The sequence below is a fragment of the Grus americana genome, chromosome 10, assembly GCF_028858705.1.
Source record: "Grus americana isolate bGruAme1 chromosome 10, bGruAme1.mat, whole genome shotgun sequence".
Classification (NCBI taxonomy): Eukaryota; Metazoa; Chordata; class Aves; order Gruiformes; family Gruidae; genus Grus; species Grus americana.
This window is the reverse complement of record NC_072861.1, coordinates 14,021,853-14,034,858: the sequence shown is the minus strand read 5'-3', so window position 1 is coordinate 14,034,858 and position 13,006 is coordinate 14,021,853. Positions and strand designations below refer to the sequence as shown.

Below are 13,006 nucleotides of genomic sequence, written 5' to 3'. Positions count from 1 at the left end.
AAATCTACAGTCCCATGTGAAAATATTAATTTATATTTAAATTGCTAACTACTTACCCATCCTAACAATATTAATATTAACAGTGTGACATTAACTCTCTGCTGATTTGAGATGTAGGTCAGTTATACATAGAGTTGTCAAACTATAGTTGGAAAATATTACTTCATCAAAGAATTAGCCGTGGTACAACAGTGAATAGCAGAGCCACATGTCCTAATATATGTCAGCCTGGCGCCACTATTGTATGCAGAACTATTTGCATATATATATATATATATATATATAATTTCTATCACTACTCTAGTTCAGCATCAGCACACTTTCTGGTATGCACTCCTCCTGCAATCCGAAGTGAATGGCACACTGACTTCTCTGAAGTCTCCTTGCACTCAGTTGCAATGTTCATTGTTATTAGCACTTTCATACATCATCTTCAACAAGGCACAAAGGGCTGACCTTAGCTTATTAAATATGTGACAGAATATTGCTGCTGTGAGTTGAATCTTACAATTTAAATTTAACAGATAGTAGTGATTGGATTACAAAGAAAATACCTATCTTTCCAACAAAGGACTAGAAAATAAAATGAAGCAGTGAACTCTTTAATGCATGTAGCTTCTGATTAACATTAATGCTGCTCCACAGATGTTGAGCTAGAAAATATCTATATACTCTCATGGCTCGGCACTTTTCTTTGTTTCCTTGCTGCAGCTGCAGACTGATGGCTCTAAAAGGTAAGTTTACTTCACTGTCAGGTTTAAAGTTCTATTAAGCTATGGCTGGAGATTTCATTTTCGGTTTTAACAATAGTCTAGACATATGTGCATCTCAAATAGGGGTAAGGAAAGTTCTCTGATGAGCAAGTCAGCTGGCCACACTTGCTATTGCAGGAAGATAGTCATTCACTCTGGTGGGCTTTAAGCTCTGTAGTGGAGCCTCAGACCACTCCATGGAAAGAAAAGTACTTTTAAAGGAAGGTCTGTTTGAACATATACATGTGTGTGTAAATTAAAGTGACAGAAAAGAAAAAGAACTGGTGTGGGTGACATGCCTAATAAAAAATGACTAACGATCAATGATTTTCTGCCTTTGCTGGTAATTTCTTTCAAGACGTAAGGTAAACTTCTGATTCCAACATCACAGGGAACTTCAGTGGTGGTCTTGCTTACCTTTCACTGGACATTCAACCATAATATTTGCTCCACTTCTTGCCATGATTGTTCCTCCAACAACTGCCGAGAGATTGCTGGCTTCCAGATTTGTAATGTTTAACACAGAGGACAAGATGACAGGAACCTCTTTGAAATTAAAGGAATAATCAGTTTTAAAAGCTTTATTTTACTTCTAAATATAGATCTTGTATTTAAATTCATCATGTTTGGAACAGAATTCAGTGTGCAAAGCAGCAGCCAGAAAATAGAGGTAGGATAGATACAAGCAGACTTGGTTCATACCTGCTGTGGTTTCAGAGCAACAAGACCATCTTATTGCTACCTGTTAAATCAGGCAGTTTCATGGATTGCCAGCAAAAGAAACTATTTCGCATTGGATTCACATTGGAGTGGAGATGGGTGCTTATATATAAAATGATAAAATACATGCTGGATTCTGCGGATGCTGCAGTCTTACCTGCACGCAATAGCAAAGATGTTTCCATATCAAAACCAAAGTCATTGACAACCAGGCATCCATATGTACCAAGCTCCTTTTGAGTAGGATTCTGAATCTGCACTTTTCCAATGGTGTCCAGGATCACCCTGCAGAATATTCAAGGGGATACAAGGGTTTGTACCCTGGGACAAACCCAGCTGGATCTTCTTGCGAGAATTACAGATACAGCAGCAAAACTCCTGTTTAGGAGTTTACCATTCTAGACCAGCGCACGCAGTAACAGTTCTGCCTCTTTTTTGGTGACAAAAGGAGAGTGCTAAGTGACACATGCATCGAAGATTCTTCAGCCCTTTAGAGGGCAGCGAGTTTGCTACTACAAACCAGAATCCCTTGGGAACAACAGCATGAATAAATCAGACTACCACAATTAAAAGTATTACGTTTGGCAAGAAATCCATCTCTCCATAGCAAGCTTGGTTTTCAGCAGAATTGGGGAATTCGTAAACGTATGGTCTAATCTGACTTCCAAATTACTGCAGGTTTTGGGTTTTTTAAATATTATCATCATTAAAGCTAAAGTCTTCCACCAAAACCCCACAGGTGTCTTGAATACCTTTTGCGAACCCAACAGATAAACAGCCCATTTACCTCCCATATTCTTTTTCAGATGTAGTACTATTAATGTCACTGACTTTTGAGTACACACATATATATGGATTTGTGTATAAGAAACCTTACTGTGAAAAAAAAAACGGAGAAAAAACTTGCTTTGCCAATGTATCCCTTAAGTGCAAGAATATCAGTCTGGGCTAAAATGAAGGCAATTTATGTAAGTAGACATTAGGCATCAAACAGATACTCACGAATAATCAAAGCACCATCGTGTCCCAAAAAAATTAAAGTATCACTTGCAACAAATTAATGGGAAATTATACGTATTTCACAAAATAAACATTATTGGTGGGAGCTACATGGTTCCAAAAACATTTGCACTTTTAAAAATGGCTTACTTTTGGTGTCTTTCCTTTAATTGATAGCCCTGCAGAAGTATATTTTTCTTGGCAGTGTGGTTAATCAGTTAAGTATGTTGAGAAATATCCAAAAGTGCCTTTATCATTTCAGAATCGTTTTTTTCATTACTCAAGAGCTAGCTATAATTCCAAGAGGGTCACACACGAAGTTAATGTTAATATTATCAGGTGAGCTTCTAATTTATCAGCAAAGAAGTAAAAGTATTTGCTCAGTCTTGAGCAAATATCTGAATATAACACACATGCTGTACTTTTTTTCAGATATAGTTCTCAAATGTGACGATAATACAGGTTCATTATTATTTTGTATTCCACTGTCCTCAACAGAAATATTTGTAAATTCTAAAGTATTGAAAAAAAAAAAAATCCATAAAAGCTCATTCTTTCTTTTTAAATTGAAGTTATGCAGCTACAGTTATACCTAAAGATTTACTGTGTGGAAGGATGGTGAGGGTATCAGTGATATTTTCCCTCCTTAAAATGAGTAAGAACTAAGACTTCTTTTCATCTATGCCATAGCAGAAGTTTTTAATGTGTTCCCACTGTATTTGGTATATGAACGAATCCAGTAGGGTTCTGCTCAGTTTCTGATGCAGCTGAAATGATTAAGGCAGATCACAAAAACCATGGCTAGGACATCCAAAACACTTTACCTAGTAAAAAAAAGTCAATCCTCCCACGTAATATTGTGGAAATGGACATACGCTTGGGTGGTAGTAAAGCCAAACAATGTGACAGACGCTTGAAAAAAATAATTACTTAAACAGAAAGATGGAAGGCACAGTGTTCACGCTTATCTCATTTTTACAACAGTATGTTTTAATATTGCACAGCAGGGTGGATTTTTACAGTTGATAGCAACATAATAAGTCATTCAAGAATAAAAGAGAAGATATTTACTTACTTCTCAGAGGCTTTTAATGTCTCACCATCTTTTGTCCAAGTATATTTCACTTCACTAATACCAGCTGTTTCACACAGTAGATTGACAGCATGAGTGTTCCTGGTCAGAAAAACTGTATTTCCAATTCGTACAGTTATGGTTTTGTTGAAGGAAACTCGGGGAATTTCCTTTTGCCTCATAATAACTGGAACCTTCTGGTCAAATGTTAACTTATCAACAGTTTTTGTGCTGAAGCGTTCAGATTCATTAGGTGATTTGCCTGTGAGTTTTGAGGCAAGTTTCTCCTCCTGGCCCCCCTTCCATTTTTCAGTAGTTGGTTGCGGAGGCCTAGATAATTCAGCAACTAATTGATAAATGATATGGGATGCCAAGTCATCATTGACTTCTCCAGTTTCAATGAGCTGACTCATGTTCCTTATCAGTTCTTCAAACTGCACAGTGTCCATGCTGTAGGCACCTTGGAGAACTGCTGCCTCCAGTCGCTTATTCTTGAATTCACGAGAGCTGAAGTCGTCTGCTGAGTTACTCCCAAAGGTTTCAAGATTTCGCAGAAATGGCTGATCATTTACTTGCCTGTCACCCAGATAGAGCTCATTCTTCTTACTCCACATTTGCCACATTTTGCTCATTTTATGCCATTTGGCCCCAAAGCTGTTGGCCTCATTGTGGTCTGCGCTACTGGTCTCACTGGCATGTTTTCTAAGATTTGGTGGTTCTATCAACCTGTTGTCAGTACCAATGAGTTTGAGTACAAATGTTTCATGCACGGAGCCTGCAATACACCGGTACACACCAATATCAGTAGCTTCAAGACTATGTATTTTCAGCGAGCCTGACTTAGTGATGCCAAGTCTTTTAGAGTTTTGTAAGTGTTGTCCATCTTTCTCCCACCGGATAAGTGATTTCTGGAACCTTCGCACAGGGCACTTAATTACTACAGATGTTTTGGGAAGTAAGTAGGCTCGGCTTCCTATGGTAAAATTAATGCGCTTCTCTTGTCTTGTTTGAATATAGACTCGGTGAATACTGACAATCTGAGGTCCATGAGCAAAGTATTTTTCTGGAAGCTTTGGTTTAATCTCTGAAAGAAAACAAAGTGCTGAAAAGCACCTAATCATTGGCCCTCATGCTTACAAAATCTGCTTTTCACAGAATGCTTGACAGAGCTTTTCCTGACTTTGTTCGAGTCAAATTGCAACATGCTGAGCTTTTATCCGAGTCACAAAAATGCAAAAAATATGAACAACATGAAACCGTAACATTCCCCTGCTCCAGCCAAGAATTCTATTGCTTCTTCCCCAAGTCTTCTAACAATGAAAAGATACAGACAACATATACCTATATGAAAGACACTGATGGTGCACACATACATAAACATATATAGAGATGTATTATATATAATATACTAATTTTTATATAATCCTCTTACAGTTATATTTCCTATATATTTCCTATTGCTGCCTCAGAAAGGCTAGGCATGACAGGAATGGAAAAAGTGAATCAAAAAATTTGAACACATTATCACTTTCCCCACATTTGAACGCTGTCGAGTGCAGAATGACCTAAATAAAACAAAATCTATCCAAAAAGCAAGGCTCCCCTTGACTGTTATTTGAAGTGCTGGCTGGCCATGCTGTTGTTTGATTGAGTCAGGCCAAATTGATAGCAGCACAGGAGGTGAACAAAACAGTCAATGAAGACACAGCAAATGCAAGAAGCAAGGCTACCCTGCAATCATTGGCTGAGGGTAATTTCTTTGGGTTGAAAGATGAGCAGCTCAGAGCGTTGCACCAAGAAAGTAGTGAGGGAAGGGAGGAAAGAGAGAAATAAGTCAAAATTTTGAGAGGTTGAAAACAGTAATCAGATGCATTGACAAAAAGCAGACTATAACTGCATAAAGCTTCATGCAGACTGGGGATGGAGATGATGGGTATTATGAAGCTCCTCCTGGGTTTTACTGCAGGCACTTGGACGCTGAAAGGTTTCTAGGGAGCTGCCCGAGCGACTACCACCACAGGCAGTGGCTGGGTAGGCACATGGGAGACAACACGAGACTGACAGCAATGTCTCAGATACCACTGTGTTGACTCACTGCTGGCAGCTACTGTGCCCCACTTTGATCAGTAGAACTAATCTTACTAAGAAAACACTAAGTAGGTGAGAAACAAAGCGCTGTAGGAGGTATGGAGCAAGGGCGCACACCCCCTGAGCTCGTTCCATGCAAGATGAAATTAGCCAGCTGGGAAGAGTCGGGAAACACTCTGTGTTGGTGCTAGAAAACAATTCAATTGTGTTTGGTGACCCAGCCTTTTGGTATGTGACAGAGAAAAAACTCAGAGCCTGCAGAATGAGTTGATGAGCCAGGAAATGGACACACAAATCAAAATGCTTCTCAGCGTGCCTGAATCTGAAGTCATTACTACTATTCCACTTGGTAGGTACATAAATAAAATGACAACTCTGCTGATGGCACACAAATGATATTTGAAAACTGCATGTTTCTTATATACATATGCTTCAAATATGCTGTGAAGAAATAGGTGAAAAGCTAAATGCTTCAAGCATTCAATAAGTGTGTACACTATATGAAGTACACCCTGGAGTGCATTCTTATGCTTATAAAACAAAATGGTTATTTTCAATGTTTTGGGTAATGAGTTCAGACCTGTGGGGATATCATGGTTTCATAATTACACAGCTTTTAAATCGGTATTCGTTATCCAGATACATGGTTCCCTCAACCATTTCACGTGATACAACAAATAAATTGCTTTAGGCACTCAGTTTACTAAAATTATTAAAGTAGTGTCCTGTTTTTAATACGTTACTGAGCCCCAAATATTTATTTTTAGGGAAGTGTTCCAGTATTAAATCTTCCATTTCCAAAATCCAACTTACAGACACAGTGAGTGTAACTTTAAACACACAAATTAAAATACTTCAGGCTGTGCTCTGTTTACACTAGTTATTCCAATGTGGAATTAAACCCAGTGCATACTTATAAATATGTTAACAAGTCTCATCCATTTCATTTAAAAAAAAAAAGACCACTAACTCTCATTAGTAGTTCAACACTAAAGGGTGTGTATATTTTTACTGGTGACTGGTGAGCAAAGCTAGGAGTGAAACAAAGTTCAGAGCTGTGGATGGCAGGCCATATAAATATATAGGGTCATATAAATATATGAGGCCACATAAGTATGCGCTTTCTAGATCCTTAGTATCATCCAATCTTGCAGCTGCTGAGGTAACAGGCTGTTTGGGAGAGGTTTTTTTCTACAAGGTAAATCTTGCTTAAGGATTAGATCCCCTGGAGCCATTGGACATTATCACCTGGTACAAATCCATCTGTGTCTATGACCTCTAATGGTTCTCTACAACTTCAGCTGGGCATCAGGTCCTGGTGAGCTCAGGGCTAGACTGGTGTTATTTCCTACTTCTCAGAGCCCACAGTCAGGAATGTTTCTGACTTAATAGGGCTTATTAAGTAGAAAACAGCTAAGATTACTAGTCCCAGGGTAAAAGATTAAGTCTAAAAAGCCTCAGCACTGTCATGAGACAGTAAAAAAAAGGAGGTGTTCATCTGAGCCACAGAAGCATAATCTTGGAGGCACATTCAGAAACAGTGCTCCAAAGGCAAGAACCCCTGCAGCATGCACGCCAGGTGCCAAACTACTCTTCACCGAGCCCGCTTCACACCCTGTAGCTAGGCATCTGCCCTTCCTAGGGCCATGGAGGGTTCCTGCCTGCTCTCCACTCCCCCTTCAAGGCAGCCTGAACCCATCGCCGCAGGAGGAGGAGATGCCTCCTGCATGTTCTCATGAATCCAAAGCCTGCTGCTCCCCTGGCTCCCTCTGCAAAACCCACACTGGAACTATGGGCATGGACACGTCTCACACCTTCCCCTGCCCTCCTGTCGCCCAGCCGGGGAATTGCCAGGCAGACCCGAGCTGCAAGGGCAGCATCGTTCCAAATGGCTGTGGAGCTGAAGGGAGTGATTCTCCTGTATGGCTTTGATCTGCACCCATTCAGTACAATCACATTCCCCCTGCAGTCCACTGTCCGGCTTTCTTGGCACTGTGGTGGAAGCTGACAATGTAACTTTAATATCAGTCTGTGCTAAGCAATTTGCAAACCAACTACACTGCCATTCAACTATCCACAATTAATTAAATTCAGATAGATATGCAGCTCAAAATATTTTATTAAACCTTATGCCAAGGACATTCCTGGAAGTCCACAGGGCTTTATTTAAGTGGAGTTTTGAACCTCAGGATTTTGGCATGTTAATCTGAAACGCAGGCCAGGAAAAGAAGTTTCATATTATGTATGAATCAGTAATTATTCTATTTCTTATTTTGTTTTGTGAATAATTTTTAAAGCAAAGCTTCAAAATGTATGAAGTAGCTATTTCTTGACAGCACTATGAATTGGGTCAAAACATGTCTATCTCTACAATCTGTGATCAAAACCAGGCCGTTCATGAAGGCTTTTGGGTTTTCCCCCACCCCAAAACTAAGAACTACTTTTTTCCTTTCTTTTCAGCGTCCTGCTCCCCAAACCTACAAACTAATGCTCTTTCTTTATAAAGGAAGGAGAGCACAGACTTAAGGAACCTGCATTCAGAACTGCCTGTTCTAAATTATTGTATGTAATTGACCATACTCTGTAACAGTAAGGTATTTCCATCGGTGTTATACATACGCAGTTAGTGCAACTACCATCAGTACCATAACCCAATTATGCCCAAAATTGTGCAATTCCTATAGACAGCTTTTTCTGAAAATATTTTTATGTAGACAGTAATAAAATACTGGATTTTTTGAAGAGTGTCTGTCCTGTCATCACTTTCTGCAAAGCTCATGAGACTGGGATTCTCATTTCTACAAGGAAAGATAGAAATTATACCTAAAGTTATCACTGGCACAGAGTTTCAGGTTTTGAATTCCACCATGCTAAGCGAAATGTCCAGTGTAATACAAATGTACAGTGAAAAGACAAGCCAGAACTGGATTCTTATCTTTTCTAATGTCCTTTGTAATTTATACTAATTTATGGATTTTTTTTTTTTTTTTTTTTTTGCAGTTGGGATAGTGTAAAGGATAAAGGAAAAGGCAGATCAAATGTAGGTAAGTATGAGGGTGAGAGGTATGTTCCATTAAAGTGTATTCAAAAACTGCTTCATTAGATCATAACCTTTATTTCTGACTGGCAGAAAAAAAATTAAAAACAATTCTGTTATTACTGGTCTAGTAATTATGACATTCAGTTTATCCCAGATTAGTAATGTTGTGGAAGTATAGGCAGATGAGTCAATTAACCTGTATACAGATTTTTCTTTATAAACAGATCACTACAAATCAGCAAGAAACTACACAAAGTAACATACTTACTGTTGCAGGCATTCATCTGACAAGACCTTACAAGCAGTGAAGGAGACAGACCACTACACATTGATCCATTTAATGTGACATATTGGCCCTTTGCTGTGAGGTTTTGGCAGGCAAGTTTCCTTCGCTGGATTCCAACACCGCAGCTTACTGAGCACTGTGAAAGGAAGGATGCAGTCAAACTAAACTTGGTGTCCCACACCACACATGCTAATTTTAAACTAGGTTGTGTTTTTTTTTTTCTTCTGAGAGTGCATACGCTCTAGTTCATATGAATCTTTGTGTTATCCAGACATGAAACTGTCTCCACTTTTCCAAGCAATAAGAATATAAAATAGATAATTTGTTCCACCAAGCAACTCAGGAGCAATTAAAATAACATGACAGTATTTCTTTATGTCCAACCATGGGCAGAACAGAGCAATGAGATCTAGTCTAAGAGAAACAATTCAGCATGATCTAAACAATCTCTGTCAAGTCTCTCAACTCTCTCTCCTAGTTTGTATTGCATGAACCTTTAATTGCAGCTTCTACATTCAGTTTTATAAATCTTTTTTGGAACAGGGAGTGGTAGCAAGCTTGCATTAAATGGGAAAGGAGGAGGACATATTCCAAAATAATGCAAAGATTAGCTTTTTGGATGCCATACTACGAAATAATCGATAGCTAAACATGTCTGGTAGAATGCACGCAATGCGTTACAGGCTGTCCTTCAGCGATTCAGGTGCAGCTCACGAAGGGGGATGTGATCAGTCTGGTTGTAGGCAGGGATGCAGCAGCTGTATGCACAGTGAAGTCCAGGTACGTGCCTTGCGAAACCTTCAGCCACCCTATGAATTTATTGCTCCCAACATCTTATTCACCCAAGCAGAAATCTTTAGAGCTCATGTTGCAACTGAAGGTTTTGGTTCACTCATGTTGAGGGCTGCTCACCTTAGACCATTCCCCTACGACAAGCTGAGGAGGACAATCAACTTTTGCACAGGGTTTACTAGTTGGCAATTTAGGTTCCTGGCAGTTGTCATCAGAGTGTTTCAGGAAACTTCCATCCGTCAACAGCTGCTTACAGTACACTTTGCGGGTCTGAATCCCTCCTCCACAAGTACGTGAACACTAAGGAGAAGAGAACATAGCATGTGCACCTGCATGGACATCTGTGCTCACCCATCACCTTCTTTTACACAAACACTGTAAGGTCCCCCCTCCCTCCCCCAATTATGCTTTCTTGAAAAATGACATCTACTTTTAATTAAAAAGCAAGCAGCACGTAGAAAATTCTTCTGTTAAAATATTCAGCTAATATATTAGAGCTGATGAGAATCTAATTACTAAGTTAAAAAGCCACATCACCTAAATGCAATTAAGTAGTAGAAAACTTAAAGAAAAACATACATCTTACATGCAGATCTGCCTATATCTCACATCAGTTAATGTATCTGGTGGGAGTTTAGGAAACTTTGTCCTTGAGGCAAAAAAACCCAAAACTGAAGCAATGAATCCAAAAACAGGTTACTGCATTTGCAGATCACAGAAAGAGAGGTGATGTCTGGAGTAACTGGTATCCAGCCTTCTGAAATCTTAAAAAGGACTTTCCACCTCATCCTGTGACCATTGGCATAGTAGTCAAAAGTAGTATTTTTGACCCTGGATGAGTTTGTTCTTATGAAATCAGTTGAAACACATACCAAAGTTAGGACCTACCATCCATGTTATTCCAGCTAGAGAATTTCAAGTACCTAGCCAGAGGAACACATTTAAACTATTTCTGTAACCCAGTCATACCTGCTGCCATTCCTCAACATGCCACACAGGGGGACAATCAATCTGGTTACAAGCTTGTAAAGAATGAGGCTTTTTGTCTTTGCAGTCTTCGGCAGCAACAGCAGATCCTCCCGGCTGCCGGCAGTACACGTCTCTCGTCTGTATCCCAACCCCGCACGTAGCCGAGCAGCGTCTCCAGGGGCCGCTTTGCCACCTGTTCCAGCAACATAGCCCAAAGCCCACATTTCAGCAACTCACTTCGGACTGGGGAAGGAGCAATCCTACCCAAAGAGATCCTAGCAAACAGTAACTGAAGGGCTAGTTATTGATAGATGGCTAAAACATCCCTTTGGTTTGGCTGCAATGCAAAATTTATAAACTTGCAGGTAACAAGGAAATGCAGAAATTATTAACAATAAAGCAATAAAGAGTCATTTCCAGCATTTACTTTCAGAATGCTCCTCAAAAAAACAGCCTGTTGGCAACCTGCTGTTGTTTACATTTATAAATGTAAATATGTAAATAGACCTTTCTTACATTTACAAAACTTCGTTTAAATGTGTATATATTTTCTGTAAAACATCCTGTTCCTGTTAACTTTTTCCCTACATTTTGCAAGAGGAGGTTTCTGCAAACACGTAGAAACAATATGCAAAGGATCAGGGAAGTCAGAGATCAAAAGTGGGTAAATAAGGCAACGCATGTCAAAATTTCACATATGGCCCTTTTAATGACCAAATCAGCTTGGTTTTCTTGGAGTTGGACTGGGTTTGTTCTTTTCTCAGGCTCTCCAAACAAACATAAGAAACCATAAGAACTATGTGGGGCTACTAAAGAAGCATGAAATTAAAATAACTTTAAATCATAATTTCAGCTTTTTCATTCAAGTAAGGATAGAAAGTCAATATTCTCTGGGCTTTTTTGTGAGATTGCCCTAAAATTTTCCTTGTACCACTAGAAGAGTTAAGGCTGTTTTTCCAGCTCTGGCAAACATCTACACAGAAGAGATTTATTTCAGAAAAAGTTCCCTATTTTATTAGTGAGATGTGAAGAGTGGAAAAGGAGTGAACAAGAGCAAAAAAAAAATCCCAACCCCAAAACCTTGTTAAAGACAGAAGTAGTGAAATTTCATCTCAGAGCAAGACCACAGTCCTGCAATCTGAACCCTTTCTGAGAAAGCCAATGTTTATTTAAGCCATATTAACCATTTCTTTGCCACAATATGATTTCATTATTACAGTTTACCTCGGAGGGCAAAGCTTCGTATTGCAAGTACGAGTCATTGGTGGTGGTCTCTTGGAATTGTCACACAGGGTTTCATTGACGGCTTGTTTTGTCTCTACATGCAGACACATTGCAATGGCTTCTTGTGTTCCTGGATTAAAAAGGAAAACACGCATGAAACACTGAACATGGAAAAGATTTCTGTAAAGCTTACTTCTCAGTCAAAAAGCTCCAAACTCTGAATTAGGTGGCAGGCTTAAAGCTAACCTTTCAAGTCATAAAGAACACTGAGATCGTTTCTATATTTAATACTCAAAAGATATTTGTGATTTATATCTAGTACTTCTGTGATATTTAAAAGGCTCGATTTGACATTCTACCTCTCTGAAAACCAACAGAAAAGCGGCTTCTCTCCCTGCCCGCCATCAGACACTACATCTGCCTGGTACTGTAATGGTCTGAAGTCAACTACTAGTTTCATTGTGAAAATCAGGGTAAACATGATTCCTTCTCACTTACCTTGACTTTAAGGAGCTAAAAAGCTGCAAAAAATGTAATTAAAAAATGCAGGAAAACTTGCAAAACTATAGGATGTCTGACTAAACATAGAACCTTTCTCATAAGGGCTAAGAGGTGCAAGAGTTTTGCTGAAGGCAGCAAATCTGACCCAGCCTAGAGCTTTCCTCACTCGTGACCATTCTTGGCACCTTCTGATCTGCAGCTCTTGCTACCTGGATCTTATTACTGAAGCATGAAAGATTACTAAGACTCAAATTTCTATGAGTCAAAATGAAACATTATATAAGTTTGCTTTAGAACAAGTCAGCTTAGCAAATACACATCTTGTGAACTACTTTTATTTTAAACCTATGTAGTTATCCAATTTTATATATCACATTTTTAGTGTGAAAGACTTGCTCAATTTCAAAGCTCACTTGCATGCACATGAAAGACAAGATGGTTTGTGATGTACTTGGGGGATCCTGTATATCTTGGATATTCTACATAAGCAATGCTAACGATCATCCTGTAGAAAAAAAAGCACTGAAATAATAAAATACCTGTTTTTTTGCTTTCAGGTAAAA

General features: G+C 39.0%; 1 protein-coding gene across 7 annotated transcripts in view; it reads right to left on the bottom strand.

The window, feature by feature from the left end:
* Positions 1 to 13,006, bottom strand: part of ADAMTSL3 (ADAMTS like 3) — a 186,649-nt gene that overhangs the window by 24,574 nt on the left and 149,069 nt on the right. For all 7 annotated transcript variants that reach the window (XR_008578650.1, XM_054837231.1, XM_054837228.1 and 4 more), the window contains exons 17-23: positions 11,943 to 12,072; positions 10,719 to 10,911; positions 9,870 to 10,049; positions 8,940 to 9,093; positions 3,547 to 4,627; positions 1,630 to 1,757; positions 1,170 to 1,298 (exon numbers count right to left, since the gene is read on the bottom strand). Coding sequence is in view for 6 of the 7 variants with exons in the window: in XM_054837231.1 (XP_054693206.1) it covers positions 1,170 to 1,298; positions 1,630 to 1,757; positions 3,547 to 4,627; positions 8,940 to 9,093; positions 9,870 to 10,049; positions 10,719 to 10,911; positions 11,943 to 12,072 (1,995 nt within the window). In the remaining variant the exon portion in view is untranslated. The remainder of the gene's footprint in view (positions 1 to 1,169; positions 1,299 to 1,629; positions 1,758 to 3,546; positions 4,628 to 8,939; positions 9,094 to 9,869; positions 10,050 to 10,718; positions 10,912 to 11,942; positions 12,073 to 13,006) is intronic.